The following is a 15,533-nucleotide window of genomic DNA, read 5'->3' as shown; positions in this document are numbered from 1 at the left end:
GAATTGTGGTCATGTTCTAGTATTTCGTGGAAGGTAGAACCTGCAAGTGACGAAATCGGATGTTTAGTAGAGGAGATTTCTTAACAAAGTGTTGGTTCCTACTGACAGTGGTAGTAAAGTAGAGAAGAGAGACATAAATTGAAGAAGGAATTGGTAAGCAAAAAGGAACTAGAACTTAAAGATTTGGAAAATTCCCAGCCTATCCATATTGTAGGGAAACTAAAGTCCAGAGTAAGTGACTCACTGAGGTCACTGTGCCAGACAAAGGTGAGCAGAGACTCAAGCTCAGGGCTTCTGACTCAAGTCCAGTGTTGCTTCCTCACACCCCATGCTGCCAATTGCAAGCAATCAAACACGTGAAGATCTTACTTTTACCCCTGTGAGCTGTAAAATAAACCTTATGTAGGTCACGAGGCTGCATAAGCTGCAGTCCCAGCTCTGCAATTAAACGGGGGACACAAATGTTAACTATACCTCCTAATTGTCATAAAACCTATGCTCTCTCAATAAAAAATAATGTCAGAGAATTTCCCATTGTCAAATATTTAACATACAGATACCTAGTGCAGATGATTAAAGGGAGACTATGGGACTCTTGCCCAGCGTGCTCAGACGTGCATATGTGTTAGGATGCATGTGTGCATCTGCACTCCACTTGCCCCGCTTTAGCCACCCAACCCCTCACCCCCTTATGCACACCAGCCTGACTCCGCTATAGAAAATCATGGGCAACATTAATTCCTCTAGAAGTTCAGAGGGAATTTGACTTGTTTCCTGAAAAACCAAGAAGACAATCCCAAGACTATGGGTACTTGTGTTCTGTAATGTTCGAAGGCAATGTTGTTGCCAAATTAATTTTACAAAGCTTATGATGTGCAAATTATAACGATTGCGCTTACTGAACATTCAACTTCAACAGAGCTTTAAAATATATTTACAAAATTTTCCATGAAGAGTGCAGAGTCCTTAGTTAAAACTCAATCACTATCCTGTCTATAAGCTACAATTGGCCCTTATTTATTTAGTTTTTACCTGAGACGTGAAGCGTAGCTAAAGTCAATGATAAAACTATGATTTCTTATGCAGCAATATTTGTTCCACCATGTACATAGAAGAGTAACCAAAAGTTGAAGTAAAAGAGGTTTATTTATAAAAACTTCCCCCAGTTGGAATGACCTTTCTCTAAGGATTAGGATGGAAAATAAGAGTCAAGCTATTCAGGGGTTCCTACCGGTTATTTGGGAAAATTGGTTGCACTGGTGCTGCCACTATGCTCCCCTGATGACTGCCATAAAATTGGGCACCATTTTTTTGGTCTCAGTAGCAGGGCAAGCAGAAAATTGACTGAACAATTTAAATAATTGAAGAGTTGATTCGTTTTCTTTGTTATATATGTAACTGGATATTAAATGTGACTTTTCTTGTTATCATGAAGTTTTAGCAGTGTCCTTAAGAGGTGAGAATAGTCCCAAAGATGCCAGTACTTTCTTTCCTTAGAAAAATGTGAGACCACCTACACAGGGATTTCTGATTCTAATGTTCTGACCATCACTTATCTCTGGGTCCCATAAGAAGCTGAGTCAAGAATAGGATATTTTTGTGGAGAGATGTCTGTGTACATTCCCACCTATGGGTGGTAGGGGCCTTTGAACTCACCGTAGAGATGGGTGAGTCACATTTGAGAAGGTGAAAGGCTAGCCCTGCTCACAAAAGGAGAGAAGGCTGTGCTAGGACTAGCTGTCACTTGCAGGTGCTTGGTGAAGGATGCTCACACGTGAACGCTGTAAGGGAGAGCAAGGCTAGCCGTCTCCAGAGGGATGCCCGCAGGTACGGGATGTCTCCAATAGAGGGGGGTACTGAACATTATATAATATTTGTTTTAAACAGCATTACTTATCCATAGATGGTGCATAATTCAACCATTGCTAACAAGTTCAAGAGGTGGCAACAGGTAAGAGAAAAAGAGCTAAATGGGAAAAAGGTTAATCAGAAACCCATTCAGGGTAGTGAAGCAAATCTATTTGTTTAAACCCTTCTCAATGTTCAGCCAAATATGCTTGTTCTGAGAAAGAGGGAGGAAGACTATTACTTCCTTATGGAACGTTTTCCTTAAAATTTTATATGATGTATAATAGCACTGATTATACTTACATTTCCTTAATTTTCTTTTTATTGGATACCTGATTTTCTAACACAAGGATTGAATCATGTTTAAGCTGACTTGCCAATTTCTACCTGCATTCCATTATGTGATACTACCTCCCAAATACTGGGAATGCTCAGTGAGAGGGATTGATTTTATTTCTGGATTTTTCCTGATACTTCAACTAGGCTGATCCTTCAAAGACTTTGAAGCATTAAATGAGCATGGAGGGACAGAATGGAAAATAGAATAGAAAATAACAAAGCAGAGCTACACTCTAAGGGCAACAAGATAGGAAATGGTAGCATAAGGAAACACAGACTCCCAGTGTAGTTTCTTAGGGATGAATGAATCAAATTTGTCAAAAGGAGAAATTTATGGGGAGGGGGAGAAATACACTTTTCTCTATATTTAAATATCTAAATATTTAATTTTCTTCTGGTAGATCTTTAACTCTCTAGTCTCATCATTTTCAGAGTCAGGACAGAGATATTAGCCATTCTAGAAGATTTTATTATTCCTACAATATGAATTAATCTTGAATGGATTACTATAATTGGGCTAAACCTTTGTTTTAAGGGAAGGCTTGTGTTACTTCATGACCTGTGGGAATACAAAACTAATCAACATTAAGAAAGCTCTGATGCCAGGTATATGACTTGTGCACTCTTGGTTCTTGATGGGAAATTCTGCCCCACAGCTCATTTTTAATTCTGGTCGGTGCCAGCATGATGGAGCAGACAGGGCATTTGTGGACTGGGGTGGCCAATATTCTGTGCCCATCATAAATTCCTGTTAGCCATTTGAGAAAAGCTTGTTCTTTCTCATCTAAAAATTATTTAAACATGCTGATTCTATCAGAATCCAGAGTTAACTTGACATTGATTATTAATTAATCACTCTCAGTTGCAATCCTCCAAGTGGCAGCCAAGTTATGTATTTCTTGGTCCATCAGAGATTGTTGAATAAGAAGAACAGGGTTCTTCTCTTTAGCTGGTGTCACGTAACAGGGACAGTCCATAGTTTTCTTGAGGGAAGACTTCAGTATTCTTTCAAGACACACACTTAAATTATAAAATGTGTAAGTAGTTTATCTATTGAGCTATTGCAAATATCGTGCTTCACATCAAATGTTCATGGGTTTTTGCTCTGGGAGGTAGTTGGGGTATTATGCCAACACCATTGCACTGGAAGTGTGGAGGCTGATGTGATTAGAAATATGTGTACGATGAGGCTTGACAACAGGTACAGGACATCTGGGGCCAGCCATACAAGCTCGCTGGACTACAGATCTCTCCTTTGGGCTGTGCAGATGCTCTTAATACCATGCCTAGTAATAATAAAAGCTCATAAATAGTTGCTGAGTTTGAATTCATAGACACTTACTGAGTTCAATTCCATTGTATAGATTATAAGGTAAGTTTGCTCATCAAGGAAGGAGCTATAACCATGGTTTGGCAAATGGAGGAATAATTAAAATAAGGCACCTGACAAATTCTTACTAAAATCTAGAAATAAAATCATTTGAATTCCCTTCCTAAAACTATCCCTGTCATAGTCAAGGACATGAATTCACATTTGTAAAATGCCTAGGAAAATAAATAGGAACTTCATGCATTTGATTTAAAAAAATATTTACAGCAAGTTTTTACAAGGCTTCTGACATGTTTGCCTCCCTAAAATTGTACCCAGAGTAGAAAATACAGCTAACGATATTCACCTTTCGACACCCAAGCCAGAGAGCTCACATTTCCAGTGTTCTGCCTTTCTGTGCTACGGCTTTAGGTCTGGTGGGTGGAGTCATGCATTTCTGAGGAACTCAACAGTATCCTCCTCGAAATGATGTAAAGGTTGCTGAGAAGGTTAGTCTTATCCTAGTGCTTTAATATCACCCCATGAAAAGGCTAGGAACAGCATCTTCCCGTCCTACTTTCACTCCAGAATTATTCTTGTCTTGGGATGCTGGTGTATTATTTTTCCTTTCATGTCTAAGATACTTTTTTAACCAGTAAATAAGATAAAATTAGCCACAATGAGCTACTTTAAATGCTCTTTAGTAATTTCTATAAAACTGGATGTTTACCCAATAGTGGCTGAATCCATTTTCAAATCTCTTACACTACTTAGCTGAACAGATGAACTTGTAAAGGCTTGTAAAGCCTTCTTTAATCCCCTCAATCAGGTGTTATATTTTCCCTTTGTTTATATGTCCCTTATGGTCCTTATCATTATTGCCCTTTGGATTAGTCTCCACGTAATAGTTTTTTTCTCGTATCTTTACTGTGGTTGATTTCTAGTTACATGCAGGTGTGGTCAGAAAAGATGTTTGAAATAATTCCCATACTCTTAAATATGTTGAGGCTTGCTTTGTGTCCTAGTATGGGGTCGATCCTAGAGTGCCCTTTGGATTATAATCTTGCATGTTCTTACCATCACTCCCCCATGGATGCTTCAGGCTCTCTGAGTGGGCCTTGCCTCACCCTCCTCCCTCCACTTATCCCCCAGGGATCCTAGGCTAGAATGCTGCAGGGTCGGGACCCACTAACCACTCTTTGGAATGGACTGAGGAAATGTCTGTTGTCCTAGTGACTTTAATAATGACCTATAATTTATTTGAGTACAACAGAAAAAAATATGTAGAGGATGACTATGGAGTTGCAGGCTGCTCAGATCAAATTATTCAGCATTTCTGATGGATATAAAAAGAAATCCACTTTAAAAAATTTCAATTAACTTCTTAATGAAGCACTAATTCTATCAAAGAAATATGGTGCTTTAAAAAGTTTTAACATCTAATTATCAACATCCTCTTGAAAAAAAATTGAATGCTATGATTTCATAGATAGAATGTTCACAGCAGTGATTAAAAAAACCTCCAAAGCAGAATAAACAAAATGATAGCTCCTTTAATTATAGGGCAATGACTCTTTCAGAGCATATAAAATCTTTCTGTTTAGTGGCAGAGAAATAGCCTCAATTACATGAAGAATAAACAGCTGGATCAATTTAAGATTTGCCTCTTTTTAAGATTTCTATGTATAATACATTTTGATCTGATTTCCATTTTATTTAATTATTTTCATCTCTAGAAGAAGATAATGCAGCACAAAGATCTTCCTAATGGAATAGACTAAGATGGCCATCTCTCATAGAAATAATAGCATATTAAAGCTACTTGTTTTATCTTAGTCAATTTTGGTGGTTTCCTCTGTACTTTACCAAGATCACTCTATCGGCTATTATATAAATGGCTATGGGCTACTTTTAAAAAAGACTTCCAAACATAAAATATTTAAATTTTGGGTCTCCCAAATATAAAAATTATTGTTATAATGTTTTGCAAGTGAATTAAAGTTGATATGCAGAAAAGGCATGAAAGAAACGTTTCTCCATGCTATTGTTTAGAATCAGGGCATTGTCCCAATAGACAGACTGACATTACAGGATCCTTATATTTCCCACTCTCTTTCAAACAAAACCACCTCCATTTACTAGTTTTGTTTCATCCTTTCCCCGTTGTCATACCATCTGCCATACAAATGATCTCTCTGTAAAAATGCTTTATTAATTTAACTTGATTGCTATCAGCTATTCAACAAATTTTGCACAAAACAACTGGTTTAGCATTACATAACTTCTCACAATATAAGAAAGAAATTGTGAGAAAGGCTGTTCTAGGTAATAAATGTAATATAGGTATAATATATAGTTTTGGAAAAAAAATAGCCATTCTTAATTCTTAATTGAAAAAGATCTGAAGCCATTTATTTCCTTAAATAGTACCCCATGTCTGTATCAGACCAAGTCAAAAAGATGGTATGTTTTCAAAGCTGGAATCTTTCAAAAGCTCCAAAAGCTAGTTGATCAAAAGGGCATTTTCATCTGTGGCTATTTTGGAAGCAGTAAGAAACAGTGGAGAAGTTTACACGGCTGTCTAGTCTGAATGAAAGGCAGTTCAAAGCCAGAATGTGTATTGGCAATTTATCTGCAAAATTGGGCAGGCGATCTTGTGAGACTGGGCTTGAAAAGTGATTTTTAGGGCTTGTTTCTGTACAGAAATTCCATTTGAGTAAATGCTTCTGCTTCCCTTTGTTCAATAAAGTCCAAAATCGGGCTCAGGATTTTAAAGGCCAAGCTTTCTCCCAAACTTAGCATAGGGGTCACCTGCATTTTGACCTATCATAGCAACTGGACAGCTTCACTTGATGCCCAATGAAACTGAAGCACCACAGATGATGATTTAAAAAAAATTAAAATATGGACTTAACAGAAATATTGAGCAGCTGGCTGTTTCATTGAGGATAAAGAACTAGATTATTGTTCTTCATCTTTTTAAAGAACTAGATTATAAAAGATAGCATGTACTTCCCCTCACTCCCCCAAAAAGTTGGAGTCTAATAAATATATGTAAATTGCAGCACAAAAAATTTAAAGCAGATTTAGAACGTATTTCATCAGAACTGGCCATGAAATACTGAGATATTTCTAAGGAAGCTCAAGAATATATTGATACTTCTCCAGAAATTTTATAAAACCAGAGATGGCTTTCATATGCTTAGCTGTAGGTCTGTCTCAAGGAAACTTTTCTAGTTTTCTCCCAGTCATATGGTTAAGATGCTGAGTGCTAGAGTAGAGCTCAGTTAATCTCAAGAGCACAGAGAGCCTAATGCATGCCTGTCACACAGAGGTGCCCCAAAAAGATCTGCTGACATGTGATTAACTGCGTATGTGTATGTGAAACATGACTGTGTATTCTTTGGATGACTTTTGGCAACTCCATAATTTACAGCTTTGCCATTACAGAATAAAGAGGTCCAGCAATAAGTCCATTTAGCTGGAACTGTGGCAGAATGATTTCCATGTCAGCGATTCAAAAGCACAGGCATTTTATCTAAATCCTTAGGGGATGGAAAGCATCCCAAAGTATATAACACACTTTTCCTGCCTTATTAAGCAGAAATTTCATTATACAGTTTAACCTCTATTGGTTGACTCATAGCCGTCATCCATAAAATTTAATTCAACATAGCATTTGCTGAACATCTACTATGTCAGCGTAATACCGGGGTTTCCAAAGGTATAACAGTAACTAACTGTGGTTCCTGTACTTAAGAAACTGATGTGCCACTGCGGGGGCTCAGCTATGCCCCCCTCCAACAGTGATGCAAGAGATTATGGTTACGTCAAAGAGAGGTTAAAAATCAGTGCTGGGGATGCTGAGGCGAGATAGGGCCAGCTTCCCCGGGGAAGGCAGTAGGCTGTTAGGGTGAAGAGCCTGGTTCCTGAACTCGGACCCCTGTGGGCTACAGACGCTGTCTTTACCTTGCTAAGCTGCGTGGTCCTGGGCAGGCTGCCCAGTCTCAATGTCAGTACCAGTGCAGAGAAGAGAATAAAAACAACCCCTCTTGCATAAGGTAATCATCAGAATTAACTGATGAAAGCAGTATTTTTAAAAATGTGGTCCATAGAAGCAATTTAGTGGGCCTGGCAATCATTCAAAATATAAAAGAAGAGAAAAAAATCCAATATAACAGAAAATATCAGAATGCATCACGTGTAGTAAGGGAAGTTTTGTTTACAAGGCTTTTGCTGTGTGTGTGTGCTGGAGCGTGATCATAAAATATATTTCCGATTGTGAGTCATGAAAAAACAAGTTTGGAAACTATAAGCATAAAGCATTTAACACATAGCAGCTAGAATATGGCAAGTGCTCAAAAATGTTAGAATAAATAATGTGGCATTTAAGTTGAGCCTTAAGAATAAACATTATTACATGGGAGGATGAGAGGGAAAAGACAAGGAGGAGGAGGACCTAATACACACACACAATATGCACACGCACACACACATGCACATACACACACACACACAGGAGACACAGTGTGGCTTAGAGTTTGGATGGAGGAAGGTTAGTAGAATAGGAGACTGAACAGCCATTGGAGCTGGGTTATGGAAATCTGCACAGGTCATCTTGAGAATTCTGAACTTTTTTTAGGTAAAAAGGGAGAAGTTATCCAAGAAATTTGCACAAGGGCATGACATGATCGGACAAAGAATTTGGAAGAATAATTATGACAGTGATGCGGACAGTGGAAGGGAATGGACATGAGTAGTGCAAAGGCTTCTGCCTTAGTTTGGTTTCCCAAGCAAGGACTTGAACCAAGGCAATGGTGGTGGGAGTGAAAGGAAGGGAGAGGATTAGAAAGATGTTGTGGAGAGAGACTCTTCATGACACAATGTCACTTTGCAGGTGCTATTTCCCTTGGTCAAAAAACCCTCTCATCAGGTACAATTCTTTCCCTCCTGCAAGCCAGGGCTGTAAATATGTCCTAAGTAACAGTCTCTGACCTGATTATTTGAGTAACACCCTCCTACCTGACTCCTGTGTCATCCAGTGCTGTCCATGCCACTGTTGTGTCGTTTGCCACACCACACAGAGCAGTGACCACCTCTAGTATTTTCTACCCTCCCTAGAACTAGGAACTTCTCAAAGAAAGACACTCTATCCTTTGTCATTGCAGTCCCATGATTATATTAGAGTTGTTCTCCAAACATTCTGGATTGCCTGTCTTCTGGGTATGTGTTTGTTTGGATTGTATTCCTGGTTCCCTTGTGGTTGAGTGAGGCTATGTGATGGATTCTGGCCACTGATTTGTGCTGGAGCATTTAATGCCTATGTCAGACCCTCCAGAGATTTCTTTCCCTCTGCCATAAAACCCACATGGGTCCTTCCTGGAGTGAAGATAACACAGATCAGAGCTACCACCAACTCACAATGAACATGAATGTGAAAGAAAAATAAAGCTGTTATTGGTGGAAATCACTGAGATTTTTAGGCATGTTGGTTACATAGCATAACTCAGCTTCTCCTGACTGATACACCTCAGACTCTGGCTCAGCCCTTGGCACAGGGTAGCTCTCTACAGAAATTTGCTGTGTAAATGAAGAAATGATTTGGAAACCAATCAGATAATGAGTGGAAAGGGAGAACAGGAGTCAAAGGTAATCTAAGGCTTAGCTTTGTCAAAGGTAATCATTAGCTTAGTCAAAGGTAATGACTAGCTTAGTTGAGAAACAGGAAGAGAAGAGGGGCAAGAATGAATTTGGTTCTGGACATGTTGGATGTGGTGGGGTCTCCAAGAAGACATGGATGGTAGGAAGTTGACAATACAGGACTGATTGGTTCTCTAAGATTGTCAGGGTTAGAGATAAACATTTTGAACCCCTTAACTTCAGATGATAGTTAAATTATGAGAATAGATTCAATTATTCAGGGAGATAGTAAAGAATATGAAAAGAAGGTAGAGTATTGAAAAATGCCTACCTTTAAGGGTGGGGTGTTGAGGGAGAGGGAGAACAAAAGAGAAAGAATAAAAGGATAATGGATGGTAAGAAAAACAAATTTAAAAACAAATAACTATATAATAGCTTGTGATGCTACAGCTTAAAATAGGAAGAGCATTACTTCTTCCTAAGAGGCAATGGAATTTTACAACCAGGAGGTCCATGGTGACTTCTGAGAGAGGAACAATCGATATTATGATGAGAATCATTATAAATTCAGGTGGTCACATTAGATACTACTTCCCTGATTCTGTTATTGCACCATTTTTTTGACTTGAGATTCCTGAATACTTGTGGTTCTCTAAAGCCACTCTGTCTTGTCCTCAGCCCCACTATAGCTTTAGGAAATGCAGTCTAGGGAGGGTTGGGAAGCAAACACACACCTGCTACCTTGGCTTGAATGTTGTCTGGACCTGGTAGAGGTTACTTTCTTTGCTTCCTAGAAGACTTGCTTAATTCTGAGTTGTGGGCTCCACTGTGGAGAGTTAGTTGCTATGAGTCTCATTTGCTCATTCAGCAGCATCTACTGAACTCTACTTTGTGCAGGAACTGGCTAACATTATCTTCTGAAACTGGAATAATTGAGGTGGATCATAGCTCACTGATACAATTTTTTAGACCTTCTGATTTTTATTCTTCATTAATGAGAAGTTTGTGCTAATTTCACATTTCTATGTCCATCAGCTTAGCCTTGCAAAACAGACAATTTCTACCTCCTAGTGCTTATGTAATATATAACATTTTTCACAGTCTGCTTTTAAGTAGGGAGGGTTGTTAGAGAGGAAATCCAGGTTAACTACTTTCTACCTGGGACCTTACAAGGCTAGCTCATTACTTTGGATTTCCATTGCTTCTCATAGTGTATGAATCGATCATCCAAACCATTATATACTAAAAGTAATAGCCATGGTCCAGAAATTATATGATGAATTACTTAATCAAACGGATTTGAGGTTTTGCTCTGATTGGGAAGGTTGACGTCTCTTTGCATTAGCTGGTCCCTCACAGTGAGATTAATGTTTACCAACACCACTTTTAAACAATCAGCCTTGAGACAAATTTCCAGTTTCTTGTCTGGCAACATACAAAGTTTCATATTCTGACGCCTTTTACTAAGCTGACCTGAGAGAACACCGTGAAACAAATGCCTATAATCAGACAATGCATTGTACATCTTAGAGAAAAGAGCCTGTGTCTTTTAACAATGCCCTTTCATAAGGAAGGGGCAGGAATTGAGGATCTTGAGAGAAAATTTACATCAGCAAGGTTAGCCGAGGGACTCTTATAAAGAACATTAAATTACAGAGTATGCTGTGTCCTAATTTATCTTCCCATGTTCTACATTCGACTATGAAGTCATTTCAAAGGAAAAAATATTCAGATACACAAGCAGGAATAATACACAGAGCTAGGACTGCCCTCTGGTGTTTCTTTCGATACATTGGCAGAAAAGTAAAAGTCTCAGAAAATTTGATAGCATAGTTTTCTGACTTAAAATTAAATCGCAGAAACTAAAGATGGGAAAAATTCCCCCTTTCCAGTAATTTATAGTTCCTTACTCAGTCCACGGAAGAAAAACAGAATAGTAGATGGAATTTTTTAAGTCTTCACCTCTGAAGACACGTGTATTAGTTCTCTCTCATCTTTACTTGTAATGGTATTATTTTATTTTAAAAATAGGTATCACATGAGAAGTCTCTGTACCTTACACTCAATTTTGCTGTCAACCTAAAACTGCTCTAAAAAATAAAGTCTATTAAAAATAGGCCTCGTGGTCTTAAATGATATTTGAAATAGATGAATAGCAATGTGGTTCTAGAGATGGAAGAAAACTGATTCTGGTTCACTTCATGTTATTGAGGACAGCTCTGGAGTTCTGGGTCCTCTCTGCAAAGCTTAATAAGTGGTGCTTCCCGGGAGACCACAGGCACCTTGTGATAATCGTATTTCTAGATTTACAATGTTTTTTTGATATGGTTAAAGACCACACAGAAACACCTGCTAGTGGTTGTAAGACATCAAGGAGGTGATAAATTCAGTTATTTCCCACCTTTTCTGGTTAGCTTGATCTCGCTAAGGTATTTTTTGCAAGGCTCTTGTGGAGAAGGTCCTGGATAGTTGAATCCCATTATTCTGTGCAGGGAGAGACTGGAAATCCCTTGGGAAATCATTTATAGTCCACCCTACAGAGTGTTCGATGGATACTGTGTTCGGGATAGTAACTCCTCCTTTTCTATAGGACTTAATTCGTAGGCTGGGAGGATGGAGAGTAATATGGCGCCCACGATCCACAAAGGCGGGCTTGCTCGTCTAAGCCTCAGCCACTCGGGACTAATTCCAAATAAGCCAGGCTGGGACTTTTAGTTTAGCGATGAAGAGCCGACTGGGAAGACAGAATGAGGGTAAGCTGCCTGTGTCCCCTGTTCCCTGCTGGCTCTGTCTAGCTTGCTGGAGTCAAAAGAGCAATTGGGAGTCCTACAGCAAATCAAGAAATGAAGGAATGAGTAAACATAAAGAAGCCCTTCACATTCTAGTGAAATATGGGCACACTTCCGGCAATAATTTTGTCTCTCTTTGGTGAATGTGGTGGTATATCAGGGCTGACGCTCAGAGGATCAGAACCTGCACGGGGTCCTCAGTGAATGCCCTCTGAGTAGAGGGCCACCCACCGCGTCCCCTACACTGCTCTGCATCTCTGAACTTTGACGGTGGGATCTGATGGTAGGCTTCAGCAGGTGAGAGCTAACAGCATGTGTGAAACCAGGTAAGGAACTCACACAAGTTCTGAAACCCATATCTAAGCATATTACCTCTAAGTCTTTACCTCAACTCCAGAGGTGCTGCTGTTGACATATCAACAGCAGAACATACAACTTGATATTTTTCAGAGATGGAGGCCCATCTGTTTGCCACACTCCTGCTCTCCCCCTGTCTCCCCACCGTTAATCATCCTCAGTGTCTTTGGTGCCACTGGGCCTCTGGGTCCCCTACAGACTCTAGACTTGGGAAAGCATGTCATTTTAATTAAAAAGTAATTACTAAATTAGTTCAGGAATTTATTCAACCTTAAAAAGGAAGGAAATTCAGACACATGCTACAACACAGATGCACCCTGAACATATTATGCTCAGTGAAATAAGCCAGGCACAGAAAGATAACACTGTCTTATTCCGGTGATACCTATGAGATTCCTAGAATAGTCAAATTCACTGAGACAGAAAGGAGAAGGGTGGTTGCCAGGGGGTGGGGGAGGGAGAACGGGAGGTAGTGTTTCATGGAGACAGAGTTTCGGTTTTCCAAGATGAAAAGAGTTCTGGAGATGGATGGTGGTGATGGTCTCACAACAATGTGAATGGACTTAATGCCACTGAATCGAACACTTAAAAATGCTACTTTTATGTTTTGATATTTTACCACAATAAAACCAAAATTAATTTGTGTATTCACTCCACAAACAGTGAATGGCTATGCATGTCATGTTCTGTGCCGGGAGCTGGGAGACGGAAAGATGGACTGGACACAGCGCCTACCTCAGAAAATGTCATAAACATTTCTATGAAGACATCATAAATTTCATGAACCATTTCTGGTTTTCTTTGAAATTTCCCCTTTGGATATACACATTCTTCTGTTTAAGAAACACTTTAACTCTGTAAGTATCATTCAGTGGTGTTACTACTAATGACAGTAAATCCCATATTTTGAAATATTAAGTACCCTAACTTTTAATTCCTTCACAATGAATTAAGCTGACTGTTGTACTTGTGAGGGTCATAGAGTCTTGTCAAAGTCCTTCATTTCTAGCACAACAAGGGTTTTCCGGCTGCTGGGTCTCAGTGGGCGATGGGCAGGGAAGGAGGATGGGGTCGGGGTGTGCGAGGGAGGCAGGTGAAGCATGAAGTGCGTTGAAGGATGAGCCCAACAGCAAAATCAATAGGTGGCGTCCACTGACGATCAACTAAGGCCTCTGGGTTTTGATTCTGATAAGCCGGCTGGCAGTTTTTGAGGGAACTCACCCAATAAACAATCATTCCAGACAACTGTGCCCCTTAGAAGGATTCAGAAGTGTATTTTCCAATGAGGTGGTAATGAGGACCTTGCTTTGTATGTGCACACAGCAGGGAGAAGAATAAAACCACTGGGGAAACCCAAGGAGGTGGGAAACAAAGGAAGGAGAAGGTCGCAAGTGAGCGCCCGTGGCTCATTTCCGGAAGATGCTTGAAAGGCACTGGGTGATTTACCAACTTACTGTGGGGTAGGGGTGGGAGCAGAACACCGTGTACTTTCGGATGATGCCGTTCAGCTTGAGAGGGGGGAGCCAGGACACAAAGACCATGGAGGCCGAGGCCGCAGCCGCCTTGACTCCCGCGGGGGGACCTGGAACTGGAAAAGCAGAAAGTTTAGTGACAGAATGATGGAGCTTCCCTCCCCGCCACTCCAGACCCACCACCCCACAGGACCCCGCTGCGCCCTGCCACTCTCTCTTCCCACCTCTTCGGGAGTCAGGGATGCGGGCTGAACTGTGTCCCTCAAAACCCATGCCAACTACACATTGGCACTTGCCATCTGCCTCTGCAAGGATTAAATCATGGAGTGCTGCAGCTGCTGACCTTCAACACCCACTGAAAGGAGTTTAGGGTGGAGATCAGGAATGAGGCACTCTGTGCTCTGGGAAAAACTGGTAGAACAGGCCTTCAGATAGATAGATATTTTTAGGAGAAGATTTTATGAGCCCGATTCTTGCATCTCCTCGTATCTAGAAAAGCACTACAATCATTAATGGTGACACCTGTTCATGACAAGCAGGAAGCTTCTGCCAAAGCGCGTGCTTGACTGCACGCACCCCCTTCACTGAAATCGTATGTAACACTGACCTTTCCCCCTTCCTCTTTGGAGCAGTTTCTCAGAGCTATCTGAAATTCTGTCTCCCGGGCTATAGTCCTTATTTTGCCCCAAATAAAACTTAACCCACAACTCTCACGCTGTGCATTTTTTTTTCAGTCAACACCCGCTTGTTGAAGCCCTAACCCTACCATGCCAGAATGTGACCTTATCTGGAGATGGAATCTTTACAGAGAAAATCAAGTTAAAATGGGGTCATTTGGGTGAGCCCTGACCAGCATGGCTGGTATCCTTGTAAAAAAAAAAGGGAGATGTGGACACAGAGACACACATGGAGGGAAGACAGTGTGAAGACACAGGGAGAAGATGCCCATGTACAAGCCAGGGACCGATTCTCGCTCACAGCCCTTGGAAAGAACCGACCCTGCCCACCCCTTGACCTTGGACCTCTCGCCTCCAGAAACATGAGACAGCACATTCCTGTTGCTGGTCCCCCAGGCTGCGGGGCTTTGTTACAGCCACCCTGGGGGCTGACACAGTGTCTCTCTGACCAGCGACCGAGGAGCTCCACTGGGCCATGTCCTTGGGCATGTCCCCTAAGAGCCCACTTTAGCAAGTATCCTGCTCAGTCAGTTTAGCCAGAATCCCCACCATATCTTATCACCTTTGATACCTGATCAAAGTCCTCACTCTCTGTCACCACCAGGTAATCTCTGATCATCCTCGCCAGCCTTCTGCAAAACTCCTGTGAAGTCAGTTTAGCCAGAACGCCCCTCATCCCTGATGTTTCCTCTTAGTAATTTTTTCACCCAATGACCCCACTCCCTCCCCTTCATGCCTTGGCTATAAATTCCCACTTTTCCTTGTTGTATTCAAAGCTGAATCTAATCTCTCTCCCCTACTGCAAAAGCCCCATTGTGGTCATGCCTTCTCCTATCAAATCGTTCCCCTGAATGAAGTCTGCCTTGCTGTTCCTTAACCAGTGTCATGAATAATTGTTTCTGTGACAGAACTAACACAATCAGTTCAAGTCCCTGTTTTCCTGGGAGCCTTCTCTATGTTTTTCAGTCCCTGATGATTTCTTGCCTCTGACTAGTAGAGAATTTAGCTTCTGGGTCATCCTTGTTTCTGCTACAGTGTTTGGCTCTGAATGGGCTTGGGGGGTACATCTTGCCTCCTGAGTTAGGAATGAGGGCGAATTACC

General features: G+C 40.7%; 1 protein-coding gene across 2 annotated transcripts in view; it reads right to left on the bottom strand.

Moving 5' to 3' along the window:
• The window catches only part of DSCAM (DS cell adhesion molecule), a gene marked incomplete at its 5' end in the record, with an annotated part of 739,398 nt that overhangs the window by 71,987 nt on the left and 651,878 nt on the right, over window positions 1-15,533 (bottom strand). For both annotated transcript variants that reach the window (XM_082393800.1, XM_082393801.1), the window contains one exon: window positions 13,737-13,870. In XM_082393800.1, coding sequence (XP_082249926.1) covers window positions 13,737-13,870 — 134 coding nt within the window. The remainder of the gene's footprint in view (window positions 1-13,736; window positions 13,871-15,533) is intronic.

Source organism: Balaenoptera borealis (assembly GCF_965194805.1).
Source record: "Balaenoptera borealis genome assembly, chromosome: 5".
In the NCBI taxonomy this organism is placed as follows: domain Eukaryota; kingdom Metazoa; phylum Chordata; class Mammalia; order Artiodactyla; family Balaenopteridae; genus Balaenoptera; species Balaenoptera borealis.
Note: the sequence above shows the minus strand (reverse complement) of the source record. Positions and strands in the feature narration are given on the sequence as shown.